This window comes from Brugia malayi (genome assembly GCF_000002995.4).
Source record: "Brugia malayi strain FR3 genome assembly, contig: Bm_v4_ChrX_scaffold_001, whole genome shotgun sequence".
NCBI classification, from domain to species: domain Eukaryota; kingdom Metazoa; phylum Nematoda; class Chromadorea; order Rhabditida; family Onchocercidae; genus Brugia; species Brugia malayi.
This window is the reverse complement of record NW_025062479.1, coordinates 22,640,181-22,655,991: the sequence shown is the minus strand read 5'-3', so window position 1 is coordinate 22,655,991 and position 15,811 is coordinate 22,640,181. Positions and strand designations below refer to the sequence as shown.

The 15,811-nt window shown below is 25.9% G+C and overlaps 2 protein-coding genes across 2 annotated transcripts; one reads left to right on the top strand and one right to left on the bottom strand.

The window, feature by feature from the left end:
* Positions 1-4,104: 4,104 nt before the first annotated feature.
* On the top strand, positions 4,105-6,582 carry Bm5705 (Uncharacterized protein; the record flags this gene model as incomplete). The annotated part of the gene is made up of 6 exons (XM_043075803.1): positions 4,105-4,121; positions 4,455-4,541; positions 4,633-4,771; positions 5,057-5,274; positions 5,762-5,932; positions 6,444-6,582. The coding sequence occupies 6 exons, from the start codon at positions 4,105-4,107 to the stop codon at positions 6,580-6,582; spliced, it is 771 nt and encodes a 256-aa protein (XP_042931737.1).
* Positions 6,583-7,339: 757 nt separating this feature from the next.
* Bm11356 (ATP-dependent RNA helicase T26G10.1 in chromosome III, putative) lies at positions 7,340-11,217 on the bottom strand (the record flags this gene model as incomplete). The annotated part of the gene is made up of 11 exons (XM_043075802.1): positions 7,340-7,492; positions 7,591-7,707; positions 7,977-8,119; positions 8,608-8,686; positions 8,801-8,947; positions 9,050-9,166; positions 9,514-9,704; positions 9,801-9,872; positions 9,948-10,105; positions 10,453-10,577; positions 11,131-11,217. 11 exons carry the CDS (start codon positions 11,215-11,217, stop codon positions 7,340-7,342), a joined length of 1,389 nt encoding a protein of 462 aa, XP_042931736.1.
* Between the last annotated feature and the right edge of the window lie 4,594 nt (positions 11,218-15,811).

Sequence of the window (15,811 nt, the reverse complement as noted above, 5' to 3'; positions counted from 1 at the left end):
TTAAAACATTCATTTCTTAAACAGCAAAATTTAATTCAAGATTTTTTTTTTCCTACAAATTTGAAAAATGAGCAATTTCAATTTATTGAATTTATCATTCCATTGTTAGTCGACGACAATCACCCTGTGGTCGTGAAAACATCGGTACTTAATAGTTCAGTAACAACTGACATTGTAAATCCTTTTTCAACCAAACAAATAACACGATTACTGAACAAATAAGATGATTTTTGCTGAATTTTAAAGATCATTCGAGATAGCCACGTTTAGATAGATGTCTTTGTTATATATAAATATATAAACTGACAAATAAATAAAAAATTAAAATACGTTGCAGAAGAATGTGAATTTCTTCATGATTAGAATAGAATTGGAAGATTTTTTTTCTTTTCTTTTCAATTTTTAAATTTAATTTTGAAAAGAAATAAATTATCTTAACAAAAGGAGTTTAATTTCAAGTTTGAGAAAAATTCAATTGCTTTCTTTCGTAGATAGAGAATATTGTACAAATTCAATTCTTTTTTTATTAGCACATTTTAACAGTATAAGAAATTATCGAGAAAAAAAATTTTACATCACAAAAAAAGAAAAAAAAAAAAGATTAAATAGTAATAAAAGAAAAAGAAATTTTTTGAAAATCAAAAAAAGAAGAGAGAAAGTGGAAAGAAAAAAAAAACAATTATCTATCTAGGGAAAAGAATAGCAAAAATTTGTCAAATCCTATTTTTTGAATCGAGAAAAAAGGTCAAATATTTGCAATTTTTGAAATATTCTCATTTTCTTCTAGTTCTTTAAGTTTCAAATATGTTTTTTTTTTAAAAAAAAAAAAAAAGACAATAAATATCTAAAATAAAAGATTATAATACTTTAACATATTGTTTAATTATTTAACTGTAGTATTTGAAAGATCAACATACTACTAAATATACACCAATAATAAAAAGTAGCAATTTCCTCAGCATGTGGTAACATGGGTAGGAGAGGTATGTAGATGAGATGTGATCGTGGGATGTGAAAGAGGAGAAGAGTGGTGACAAATATGACAGAGGAAAGAGATAGTTGAGAATTGGAAGAGAGAGAAGAAGAAAAGTTGCTACTAACTTGTTAAAGATGTCATCCAATTTGAATGGATGATAATATACGAATGGTTCGGTGACATTATGATCGATATTTTCGGAAGCATTTGACAAAAAGAAAAAAAAAAAAAAAAATGTTGAAAATGAAGAAAGAAGACAAATGCTATTTAATGACATACTTTTTAGACGAAAGACATTTTCCATAGAGATCATACATCAATTATACAAATGCTTCAATGTTTAAATTGCAGTTTGAATCTAATTTTTACTCTTTTTTTTTTTTTATTAACTTGAAATAAAATTTAAAAAAAAAAAACAATAATGGAAATTCATAGTTAAATGTTTAAATTTAAAAATGCAAAAAATCATTCTAAAATTGATAAAGTAGTGATATTTTTATTGTATGAAAATTTCTGAGATTAAATGATGAAAAAAAAAAAAAAAAAAGGAAAAAGAAAAGAATTAAAATTGCAAAAAAAAAAAAAACAGTTTGAAATTGATTCATTTATATAACAAATTTTCATATTTAAAAAAAAAAAAGATTTTTTATGGATTAAAGTTGAAATTGATATGATAGCTTTTGTTTTTTTTTTTTGTTTCTTCCATTATCTAAAAGAATTTTATTATATAAAAATTTTTTTATTCAAAAAAAAAAGAAAAATTCAAATCATTTTATATCAAATTTAAGCATATTTCACATTTTATAAAAAATATCATTTTGCTTTCGTTCATTAATTTATTTAAATTCTAAAACTCTCATCTAATTTTGTAAGTAAAATTTATTGATTAAAAATTGAAAATCAAAAGTGTAATAAAAACGAAATTTTCAATCTTTTTTTCTCTTTGAAAAAATGAAATGTAATGAAAATGAACTGAAATGAAATGAATTGAATTGAATTGAAATGAAATGGAACGAAATGAAATGTAATGAAAATGAACTGAAATGAAATGAAATGAAATGAATTGAATTGAATTGAAATGAAATGGAACGAAATGAAATGTAATGAAAATGAACTGAAATGAAATGAAATGAAATGAAATGAAATGAAATGAAATGGAACGAAATGAAATGTAATGAAAATGAACTGAAATGAATTGAATGAAATGAAATGAATTGAATTGAATTGAAATGAAATGGAACGAAATGAAATGTAATGAAAATGAACTGAAATGAAATTGAATTGAAATGAAATGAAATGGAACGAAATGAAATGTAATGAAAATGAACTGAAATGAAATGAAATGAAATGAATTGAATTGAATTGAATTGAAATGAAATGGAACGAAATGAAATGTAATGAAAATGAACTGAAATGAAATGAATTGAATTGAATTGAAATGAAATGGAACGAAATGAAATGTAATGAAAATGAACTGAAATGAAATGAATTGAATTGAATTGAAATGAAATGGAACGAAATGAAATGTAATAAAAATGAACTGAAATGAAATGAAATGGAGTGAAATGAAATATAATGAAAATGAAATGAATTGAAATGAAAGAAATGGAACAAAAAGAAATGTAACAAAAATGAATTGAAATGAAATGAAATGGAACGAAATGAAATGAAATGGAACAAAATGAAATGTAATATAAAATGAAATGAAATGAATTGAATTGAAATGAATATTTTGATTAATTCCTTTGTTTAATATAAGTATTTGGTGTGATTTCTCTTCGATGTTCGATAATACTTTCTGTTATCAGTTTGTTGCTGTCATTTCGCAATGAAAAATGTTTACACAATCCTTTCCAAACTTCTATCTATTTAGTTTGAATGCTGAATGTGTGTATGTGTATGTATGTGTGTGTGTGTGTGTATGTCTCCATGTGTCTGTGGATGTATGTCTCTGTGTGTGTACGTATGTATGTGTTTCTATCTACTCGTCTATTTGCTTATGTATGTGTGTGTGTGTGTGTGTGTGTGTGTGTGTGTGTGTGTGTATGAATTTGGCATTGTAAATATTAGACAATGTAATGATGCCCTTTGAGCCAAAAGTTCTGTTTTTTTTTAAAGTAAATAAGAAAGTATTATTTATTTTATTAAATAAACGAGAGAGAGAGAGTGAAAGAGAGAGGGAGGGAGAGTGAAAGAAAGAAAAAAGACTGAGTGTTGACAATAATACTATCATATCATATCATATCACATCATATCAATAACATGTCATATTTTCCCTTTCTCATCATTCCATAATTCCATCAAAGATTTCCGACATAAAATTGTCACATATTATTGCATCAAAGAAGTAATCACGAAAGAATGATAAGAATCACAATGATAAGTTATAGTCCGACTTACTAATCACTGATTGATAGTATTTATCACTAAAATATTAATTATGCTAATTGAAAATATTCAACATCCATTATTTACAGTTATTATTTAGGAAATTGATAATTTTCATATTGTATGCATAAAATGAAATGAAAATTAAATGAAAATCTTTGCTAGCATTGTTTTTGTAATAATTTTAAAAATTAAAATAACAATAATAAATAATAATATACAGCGACAATGAATTTTAATTGTTCAATTTTTTAGTTTCATTGTTGAATTATTTAATTTACTACAATGTGTACACTTCGTGAATTTATATCGGACGATGATTTGGATGAAGCACTTCGGATGTTGATGAATTGTTCACCTCATATGATACCAATTTATAATACTGTGCGAATTCATCGAATTAAAAGTTAAGTTTCTCTAACAGTTAATTTTTTTTTTTTTTTCTTATTGCTGGAAGAAAGCGGTGTGCAATTAAGTTTGAAATTTTATTATTCAAATTTGAAACTTAAGTATCGAAATGAAGCATATTTATTTATTTATTAAAATTAGAATTAGCATTATATTGTATGAAATTTTTAATGTTTAATGATTCTTCATATTTCTTTTCCTTTTTTTTTAAAAGAAAAAAAAAATCAATTTAGTTAGTTAATTAGACAAAAGAATTTTTTGAATAACTTTTTTTATTTCTCAGTTATATTAGGGATTGCTCGGGTTGACATGTGAGCTACGTACGGTTGCATATGACCTTCCAAAACAGGTTTGCAAAAAATTTTAGTCGTCAAACCGTTTTATTTAATTTCATAAAAAAAAATTTTTTTTTTTTTTTGTCATCAAACTGCTTACTAATTAATTGGTTTGATGTTTTGAACTATTTGAACACAAAATGATGTTTTCTTTTGGAAAAAAGTTTCTTCCGGAAAAGACAATATCATTTGTACCTATTGAAATCAAAGTTTGAATTTTTTTTTCGATTCTTTTTTTTTTTTTGAAATTATTGTGGACAAAAAAAAAAGTTGAAATGCGGGAAAATTATGGAAAATTTAAAAAAAAAAGTTAAAAATGTTAAAACTTGATTATGCTAAATTTATAGGTATCCAACATCGAAATTTCGCATTTTCGGTTATCCATTTACGGAATCTAAATTATGGTTTTTACTGGGCGATGATCCTTTCAGAGTGTTAGTTTAATAATTTTTGATTGATGTAAAAGTGAATTTAAATAAAATTTAAAGATGAAATTTAAATGAAACTTAATCATTTTAATTTCAGCAAATTTTTGCTTATTTGGAGTTTACCATGGCTGAATAACAAAAAAGATGAATTTTTGGATGCAATCAATCAATTTACCAAATTAGTCGAATTACCTAAAGAAATTCTTATTATCAATCCAAATTATTTATCTGATAAGGTGATAAATTTATCAGAAATAGTATAAAATAATAGAATAAAAGTTACATTTATTATTGTCATGAATATTTTATGATAGAAAAAAAAAAGGAAAATTTTGATGGAAGAAAAAAGATCAAAGATCGATTTTAAAAGTTATTTAGATGATTTGTTTATTGATATACTCTAAATAAATGTGTTATTATTGTAACTATTACTATTAACTCTCATCATCTGATTTTGCTACATTTTGAAATGATAAATTGTTGTTGATAACTATTGATAACTGATAACAATACTGTTATAGATTTCAATTTATATCAAATCAAAAACTTCATACACAGAAAATATGTATCCAACGTATATGTATTACATGAATGAAAAGCAGCAAGAAGTAGTATTGAAGGAGAAACTGTCTTTACCATCATCTGATTATCACTATAATGTTGATAAACCAGAGGAAGATGCATTGATAATCAATGATACATGGCAATATGCTGATAAAGGAGACTGTCGATGTTTTGCGTAATTTCTTTTCTACCTTTTTTTTTAAAAAATGAATTTACTATAATCAGTAGAAAGTAAACTAAATAAGTAATATTTTTGATTATTACCAAATTAGGTAAATTTGCTTAGATATAGAAATGTTGACTTTAGGTAAATTTATTTACATCAAATGTTCTTTTTTTTTTCCCAGTTAATTAATCAAATTTTATAGATCTATATATTATCATACTAATCTTAAATGAAATAAACTTTCACTTATTACTTAGAACAGAGAGTAAACTAACTTTCTCTAGTGTGATAATATATATTATCACATTATCATTGTTAGAGAAAAGGCTTTTTTTTTTTCAAGTTTACAAATAGTCAAAAGTGAAAAAAAAAAAAAAAAAAAAAAAAAATTTCCTAACAACTTTATGCTTGAATTAATAATGTTAAAGAATAGAAAATTTATAAAAATGTGTCTAATTTATGTTCAATTCAGTAATATAATTAATTATTCGTACAGAGAAAAATTACGAATGCTACCGAATGTGATTATACGTCATCAAGGAGAACCGGTAGCTTATGAAATATTTAACATAAACGGTATCTTTCATCATCATTTCGTTCATGAAAAGCATCGAAGACAAGGTCTTGGGAAGCATATTGAACTACGTCTTAGTCAAAAAATCATTCAGTTAGTTCTAAATTCTTAAACTTTTTAAAATTTTTCATTTTAAACAACACTACCGAAAATGTTTCTCATAACGAGACTGTACACCTGTGATCGCTATGTAATATTCTTATTGTTAAAATTAATAATAAAATCTATTTCATACAGTTTTGTGACATTATAGATTTATTATAGAACTGTTAAAATAATAATTAAGAAAGAATAGCTATATCATAGGTAGAAGAAGATAAGATGGTTAGTAGCAGTGGTTTAATAAGTTAAAAACTTAATCATACTACTACTGTCTTAGTCAAATGCAACTTTTAGGAAGGGAGGGACTGTGGCTATACAAGACAACAGAATGAAAAATATAAGTTAATTATTGCATGATGGGAGCAATCTTTATAATGGAATCATTACAATGACAAATGCGGTAATATCATCCTATTATCACTAATTTTGACCTTCTTTAGTGATAATGTATTAACATCTACAATGTTAAGATTTGTGTGATAATATTTAAATAAAATTTTAGGGAAGGATTTTGGCCATGTAAAACAGTAGAACCAAAAAATGAATTGGTTGTTGCATGGTCGAATCGATCTTCATATTGGAATCGTTACGATGACGAATATGGCAATCCTATTATCATCAATTTCAACCTGCTTCGTTGACATATATCAACAGCAATGATAATATTGAGATGTATTTGCTTGATGATAATATTAGGATAAACCAGTTGATAAATCATCACAATATCATTATTCATTTTAAGGTTAAATTACGATTAAGTCATTTTTACATAAGTGGAAATTTACAAAAACACTTCTGGATGGACAAATTTTTTTAGCTTTCTCAGTGGTAATTACCACTAATAGATTTCCTGCATGACAGACTTATTAATATTTCGCTATAATTACCTTCCAAATCACTATCGTCCCCAATTCATGGCATTTCCGATGACTACCATGGCTTTCGGAAGTTTCTTTAGAATTCTTGGAAGCTAAGTCCGGCAAAAAAAGTGATAACCCTTATTAAGCCGGTTGAAGCCGAGCAATTTAACTGTTAGATTTAAAGGATTATTATTGACATGCAGTCGTACCAACATCATCACTTAAATGACAACATTAAGTTGGATGACATTTTTCAGATGATATATTGGAAAATAATTACAACTTGTTATTTTATTTGCAACATAAACAGAAATTGACAAAACAAAAAATATATGAAGAATGAGACAAAAAGACTGTAAACATCTGAAAAAATGCCCTGTGTTCATTTTTACCAAGTTAAAAAAAAAAAAACAATTCGGAATTCCACAAAGATGGAAGGGAATAATGGTGCCTTTTAAAATGGGTAACGAATCACCCCGACAAATCAAAACTTTACAGGTGAAAAACTACTGTAATACTATTAGTACTCTTTAAAATATCAGAATTTCTTTCTTCCATTGTGAGTTCCTTTTTGCTTTCGCTTCAGTTTTTTCCTAAAAGCACTACTTTCCTCTGCATCGTTCACTTCATCATCATCGTCGTCAAACTGTCTTCTTTTCCTACCCTTTTTCTCCTCCATCTCCTTCATTTCCTTAAATCAAATGCTTGAAAGTAATTAGCTTTGGAACTTCGAGACCAAATTTGTATATTACTTGTCAACAGTACCAAAATCAGGATGAGGACGCATACCTGTTTTGCTAGCTTCTGAGCCTCCTCAACTCTTTCCACAAGTAACATCACATCATTTTCTACTGTTTCGAAAAGTGGAAGTTTTTTGCCGATCAAACGTTCGATCTTCTGATAAATCTAAACTGTATAATTATGAAAAAAAAAAAAACTACAATTTGGAATTACGCAGTTAGAAATACTATAATACGTGTTCCAAAGGACAGTAAACACTAGGTTTTCTTAAGGATAAAAATTGGAATAGTTAACAAAAAAAAGCACGTTAGCCTTACAATCGGTAAGCACTATTTTCTGAACCAAAAGAAAGGATAGAAGAATTTGAACGAATCATTAAACCCATATTTGTATCAAGAAATTATTTAGAATAAAATACATAAAGAACAACGAACTTCAACGTCGTACTGAGTAACGAATGTAATAGCAACACCCGATCGACCAGCTCGAGCGGTGCGTCCAACACGATGAACATAATCTTTAGATTGCGTGGGAACATCATAATTTAACACTATATCAACATGTGGTATGTCGAGACCTGCAATTTATCGCTTTTTAGCAAGGTCAGGAAACAAAATAAGCAATAATATATACCGGTAAAATCTAGAACACAATGCACATGAAATTATCTAATCTGTAAGTAGCAACAGATGCTTATCAATAAAGGTGACTACAGGACATGATCATATCTACATGAGAAAAGCAAAGGAAGTTATGCGGGATATAATGAATAAAGATGCAAGTGCTGCCATGCAAAGTTTCACTTTCTGTAAAAATCCATCCTTCAGTAAAAGACAAGCAATTACAATATTTACAGAAGTTAATAATTGAACGGAACAAACAATGAGAAATGCCTGAAGCAAGTTAAATTAAATTAAGCCAAAAAACAGAAAAAGATAAGGAAATCATTAGTTCATGACATACTTCATCTATCCATAAATGTTGACAGTATGCACATAAATCATGACATATACTGATACACTGAACATACATTTTTTCTACAAAATTTTAATTCAAAATAGTTACCTCTTGATGCAACATCGGTGCAAACAAGAACTGTGGAAGCTTTACTTTTGAACTTGTTCAATGAGCCCAATCGTTTTGCCTATAAATTATATGTGACGGACACTTTAAACTTGAGTTTTTTATTCAAACAATCAAAAAAAAAGCAATTGCAAACTAGATAATATGAAGAAAAAATCAATGTCTGGAATTCTACCTGACTCATTTGGCCATGTAAAGGAACAGCACCAAATCCAAGCTTCCGCAGCATTAATGCTGTTTTTAAAGCTGATGCACATGTAGAACAAAATACTATCGCTGTCTGTCCGGCCATTTCATTTAATATGTAAATAAGGTAGGCTTCCTATAATAACATGAATTTAAGGAAAATATACTTTCTTAAATATTGACTGCTACTATTTGATTTTCTCTTTTCTAAGTGAAGTTTTAAGATCCAAATAATTACTTTGTACTTATATGGTATGAAGATATAGTACTGCTTCAGTTTGTCAACAGTTTGGTATTTCGAACTGACTTCTATTCTGACCGGATCATTGAGCGAGGCACGTTCTAGTTTGGCTACCTGAAATCCGGCAAATTACAAAGCAGGAATATTTAAATGGAAATATAATTTATACGATTATGCAATAAAACCGAGTTAAACTGAACAAAACCTCAATTTATTAAAAACCCATTTCAGCAGGCTGATATTTATTGATTTCGTAAGTTAAAGGAAGTCGATGTTACTGTGCTCTCTTGAAATGGTTATTAACTTTACAAGAAATAATATCAAAGAAGAATAGAATCACTCGACAGAAATATGTGTGGAAAAAAAAAAATGAATTCTGCGAAACTAAGACCTGAAACAGCTACATCCAAGGGCGGTAACATCGTTAAATGACATTTGTATCAGATTGAAACATGACTAACTTTTTTAGTCATCGTAGCCGAATACAAATATGTTCTTCTTTCTTTTGGAATAACTTTTAAAATCTTTTCCAATTCTACTTCAAAATCCATATTCAAGATGCGATCAGCTTCATCCATCACTAGATATTTCAGTGCACGCAAATTGAAACCTTTGGTATTTTCTAAATGGTCTACCAATCGACCAGGTGTAGCTGGAAATTTTTATTATCTAAGTGTAAGGTTAAATTTTACTTTGATCAAAATCAAGAAATTTGTGAACAAAACGATGTCTTAATATTAGAACTTACCAACTATGACATGAGGACGTTTCGCAAGGGCTAACGATTGCGTCACTGTATCTACACCACCAACAATCACAGCTGAAAAGCAAAAAAATGAGAATCACTTCAACAGATTCAAAGAAAAAACAATTTGCTGTATAAGGATTAACACACCAATAAGGATTCCAATAGAGGCACCTAGGGCCTCAAATTGTTCGCCGATTTGAAAAGCTAATTCTCTGGTTGGAGTAAGCACGAGAGCAAATAATTTCTGTGGAGTTTCAAGCAAAGCTTGCAATATCGGTATAGCAAATGCAGCAGTTTTACCAGATCTAAAAATGGGTTTCCTTCAAATTTCTAAATACAAATAAAAGTTAAAAGTGATTACAACTTTCACCAAAACGTTCTATTTTAAAACAGTTTAGCTTATCTTCTTTAATAAAATGATACATAATTTTATGTTCATATCATTAGTGTAGGAAAAAAGCTCGATATCATCCACTGGTTAAAAAGACAGTGAAATGCGAAATGGCATCAAATACAATATCACCTTACATTATCTACTATTGCATTACGTTAGTAAAAGAATATTTTAAGCAAAGATAAACATTTTTAAATAATGACTTAAAACTTTTTTGCTTTATGTTCAAAAATAAAAGTAACTTGGAAAAAGATCTACCCCGTTTCAGCAAGACCAATTATATCACGTTTTTTAAATGCGTGTGGTAGAGCTGCAATTTGCACTTTCGTAGGTTTTTTCCAATTTAAGCGATCGCATGCTTCACAAAGAACATCTGTTACACCCTAAAAATAAAAATAATGTTCAAGCGACCACACTAAATGCACACTGAATTCACACCCATGACTTCTTAATAATATAATTTCACTAATGGTCACTGATGACAATCACTGATTGCATTTTTTTAAAGAACGTCTACAAAGTACGTTCTTCTTTCGGAAATTTCTCCTAAAATAATGCCAAAATTATGTGGTATGACAAACTTGCAAACCTTTTAACTCCTTCCAAAGATCAGCTATTTAATGTTCATTACATTAGGTAAGAACCGATATTTTCGAATTTCTAGGAACGGTATTACAAAACTTTTTTTCTCTTCATCTTAAAATCTCATGATTTTCTCTATTCCCTCCGAATAACGGACATTTAGTAACTGAAAAACTGAAAAACATAACGTTTTTCTAACTGAAAAGCATAACGTTTCACATTCCACATGATAACGAAATATCGTTTGCATTTTGAGCATGGATTTCAAAATATAAGGAAAAAATAATAATAGTCAAATAATGTCTTAATTTCAACGAACAAAAACATATTTCAAAGAACGGTAACAATGCAAACCAATTTTTGAAATGTTATGTCGTCATCTTGTTCCTCAACTAATTGCGTTGGCACCGTTTCATCCTCATCTGATGATGAATCCGACATAATTCAATTTTTCCTTTTTTTTTTTCTATTCGATTAGAATAAATCCATGTATAATACTGCAATACACTTATCAATAATACAGCATCATTTTCAACACTACAACACATTTTCCAATAAGAGTTTATTTTCCCATAATCTTGATGATACATGCTTTCCCAACAACACATAATATAGCATGCTTGCAAGTAAAAATATTATATCATTCTTTCCCATACAGTTCTCGATATTATCATAATGATAGTAGAATGATAAGCAGTAATGGTACAATAAGCAACGAAATATTACGAAATATCGAGAATATTTATATTCAAAAATGTTTAAAAATACTTTATATTACAAATTTTCCAAAATTTCCCCTCTCAGAGACTCAAACAAAAGAAACTTTAAAAAGCCTACTGAATTCCACCGAGAACAATCATAGGAACATACCTTTGACCTTTCGCTCTGAATCGTTTTGTCACTTTTTTAAAATATCAGATTTGATTTGCGACAATGACGAAGTGCGACATGAAAATTTTTAGAATCTCTCCAATACATTTTGTTTACCGCCACAAATAATAATACATTATAATGGATTGAAATGATATCACTTCTCTCTCCCTCTCTCTCTCCTTTTCTTCCCTCTCTCCCTCTCTTTCTCTCCTACACATATGATTGCTATAATTTATTAGCAAAATTTTGAAAAGACAATTGTCTGCTTTATTATTTTTTAAAAATATTTATCATAGCTTTAAATGAATGAAATAAATAAGCAAAAAGAAAAATTATTTAAATTATAACTTGCAAAATTATAGCAATATTATCAAATGTGAAAGTTAATTTTTATCATTCAACTTTTCATTGTTAAAAATTTCAAAGAATAAGCTTAACTTCTTTTTTTTTTCTCATTACTTAATTTTATTTTATTTTATTTTTTTTTAATACTTTTGCTTATAATTCTTCCTTTCATTCTCGACAAAATTTGTCGTTAGCTTTTGAATGAAATACGTATTATTATAAAATGATGCATAGATATTCTCAATGATAATTTTCAATTTTTAATTTCTAATAGCAAATATTCTTATATTCATCGGATAAGCACACATTATCGTCCTCATTATGAGAGAGAGAGAGAGAGAGAAAAAAGAGAAAGAAGAAAAAACGATTTTGCTATTATTATTAAAAAAAAGGAATAAGTACTAATGAATCATACTAAAAAGCAATCATCTTTTCTTTTCTTTTTATCATTTCATCACTCTTCTTCCTCTCTCTGTCCCTCTGTCCCTCTCTCTCTCTCTTTCTTTTTTCTTTTACTTCTTTTCCTCTTTCTTTTTTTTTTTTTTTTTTTTTTTTTTGAAAATGTCTTCGTTCCTGTTTTTTTTTTCTTGAATTCTTAATAAATTTAGAAAATTAGCTTTCAAATTATAATAATCTGTTCAATTTTCATTTAAAATGAAAGAAAACTATTTTTTTTTTTTTCAATCATATTACTATTCTTTTGTCTTTTTACTCTCTCTCTCTCTCTCTCTCTCTCTCTCTCCCTCTCTCCGTGTTTGTCGTTATTATTTCCAATAAATTTCTAAATTAACTTTTAATCGTTTTGATACTAAAATTTCTTTAAATGGAAGAAGCAATCAGAATCGAATAAATATTCTATCATATTTATTGCAAGCAAAAAGAAAAAAAAATTATTCCTTTCAAAAGAATAATTTTTTTTCTGATTGTTATAAAAGAGTTTAAAATTTTCCAAATTTCCAATTCGATTTTTTTAAGTAAAGGAAAATCTAAAAATTTTTTTTTTTAAAAAAAATTTTTCAGTCTGTTTTTTTTTTTTTTTTTTTTTTTTTTAATTTTAATTTTTGAATTTAAGTATAATTTTTTTTTTTTCAACATATATAAATGAATGGAAATTTTTGAAAAATAAGAAAAAAAGTAAATTTTAATTATTTTTGTACATCTTTCAAATGTTATTCAAATGAAAATTTTTTTATAAACAAATTGTTTATTTTTGATTGTAAAATTCATAATAAAACATTGTATAAACAAAAAAAAAAAAAAAAAAAAAAAATAGAAAATTGAAAAATCATAGAGTATTGAGTGAAAGTTTATTTTTAATATTTTTCTATTTACTATTTCTATTATTCTTCATTTATATTACATTGTTCTTTTGTATATTAAATTTATAATTAACTGAATTTAAAAAAAAAAAAAAAATTAATAAATAAATCAATTTTAACTAAATTAATCAAATATAACTTAAATGATTAATAAATAAATAAACAAATTAATTCTTTAAAAAGTAGTCAAAAAAGAATTTTTCTTTTCTTCTTACCATCCAAGAATAAATCTTTTTCTCTTTTCTTTTCTTTCTTTTTTCAAACTTTTTTTTTTGTTCCTTTAAATTCATTGGTTGACAGTAAAAATGATAGCTTTGATATGCTATTTGAAAGGAAAAGGAAGTGAATATTTTGCGCAATTTGACAGCTTCGGCATTTTAAGTGGATTTTTCCTTCATTTTTGATTCATCCTTTTTTGATCCTTTCAATCGTTCAATAATAATGGATGAATAATAATTGTAATAATACTTTTTCTCTTTTACTACTTTTTAATAATAATAATAATATCTTTTTGTGTTAAAAAAAAAAAAAGTAAAGGAAAAAAAAATTGTAGGCTTAAGTTTATTATTTAAAAATAAATAATAATACATAAAAATTTCAATTTTTTTTTTTTGGCAATCTCTTTTTTTTTCGAAAATTTTCAAAATTTAAATTAGATAAAAAATCCATAAAATAATATTATTTGTATGAAATGTCTGCTTAAAATTTTGTTCATTATATAACTTGCATTTCTTTTTTTTTTTTTTAATCAGTGATTAATTTTTCTCTTCTTAATTACATATTACATTATCTAAAAAGTTTTATTTTTTTCCAATCCGATGATTATATTTTTTTCCAACAAATATTTGAAAATTTATTGGAAGTGACATTAATTACTGGAAGTGATTTTCGATGTCACATAAAAAAAAAAATGAAAAGATTAAAATACAATACTGATAGCTGATAACGCCATAGAAATGCTGTAATATTGATCATCACGTGAAATGCGTAAAATACGTGAAGAACGTTATCTTAAAAGACAAAAAGATTTAGCAAAAATTTCTAACAGATTGAATGCTATAATTAATTTTATGAGAAAATCAAACGCATCTTACGTCAATTACTTCATCACACACACTCATATGTCATTGTTGACGAATTGAATTTTTAATTTAATCACTTTAAAAAAAAAAAAAGAGAAAAAAACAAATGAAACAATCCAATTGAATTTTTAATTTTAACAATTTATATACTGAAAAATAAAATCAAACTGAAAATTTATGGGGTATCATATAATTATATGTAATAAATCAAATGAAAAAGAAATGGCTTCAAATATTTATATGATTAATCAATATTGAAATGATAACATTTCTAGTATAGAAACAATCTTTTTTTATTTAAAATTTTTTTCTTAAAAGAAAAATTAAAAAACAATCTTTTTAGTTAAAATTTTTTCTTGAAAGAAAAATCATACTATCTTTTGGTTTTTTTTTAATGTTTTATTGCTAATTAAGCATATAATTACATTGAAAATACATTTTCCCTTCCTATAACTTGCTTTTTTTCTTTCCCTCTCTTTCTCTCTCTCTCTCTCTCTCTTTCCCTCTCTCGTAAATTAAACTAAAATGAAATTTCTAATATATAATTAGATGAGCAAAAGCATTAGCAGTAATAGTTTAATTTTTAATTAAGCACTCGCTTAACTGATATTTGATATGTAAAAGAAAGAAAAAAGTAAAACAAATTAATAAAAAATTAAAAAGAAACAAAAAAAAAAGGAGACAAAAAGTCACAAATAGAAAAAACCAAATAAAATTTAGTTAAATTTATTTAGTTTTAAATTTATTCAAATTTCTTACTAACTTTTTCATCGTATGCTATCATTGTTCTCATGGAAAATTCAATCATATCATAAGCAAATATTAAAATTTTTAAAGATTGAATTGATGAAATTGGATAAGCCAAAATTGAAAGAGCTATCTGATTAGCTGATAAATTGAGATGGATGAGTTTAATAGTTGAATAATATCAATTATTTTTTCAAGCATTTTCAAAAAAAAAAAAAAAATTTTTTTTTCTTTTTTTGCTTTTCTTTTTAAAACACATAAATGCTAGACATTTTGACATGAAATTTTATGGAAAAGAAAAATAAATTAATGTTTTTATCTGCTATCTTAAAAATCAACAAAAAAAAAAAAAAAAATTTAGTAATACTAGGCACAAAATGAAAAATATTATTCTTAAAATGAAAAAAAAAAAAGAAAGAAAACATTAGTCCTTGTCAAATAATGTTAAATAGAATTTTTGGAGAATGAAATGGAACAATGAAAAATAAAATAAAATCATTATTATTACTTAAAAATATTTTGTAAAGATTCCGAAAATTTTATTTAAATATTTTTGTTTTTTTTTGAAAATTTTGTAGAAATTTCCAACATTTATTTAAATGTTTTTGTTATTTTACTTATAACTTCATTTTACTTACAGCACAACAAAAAGTGATCAGTCAATTTCAA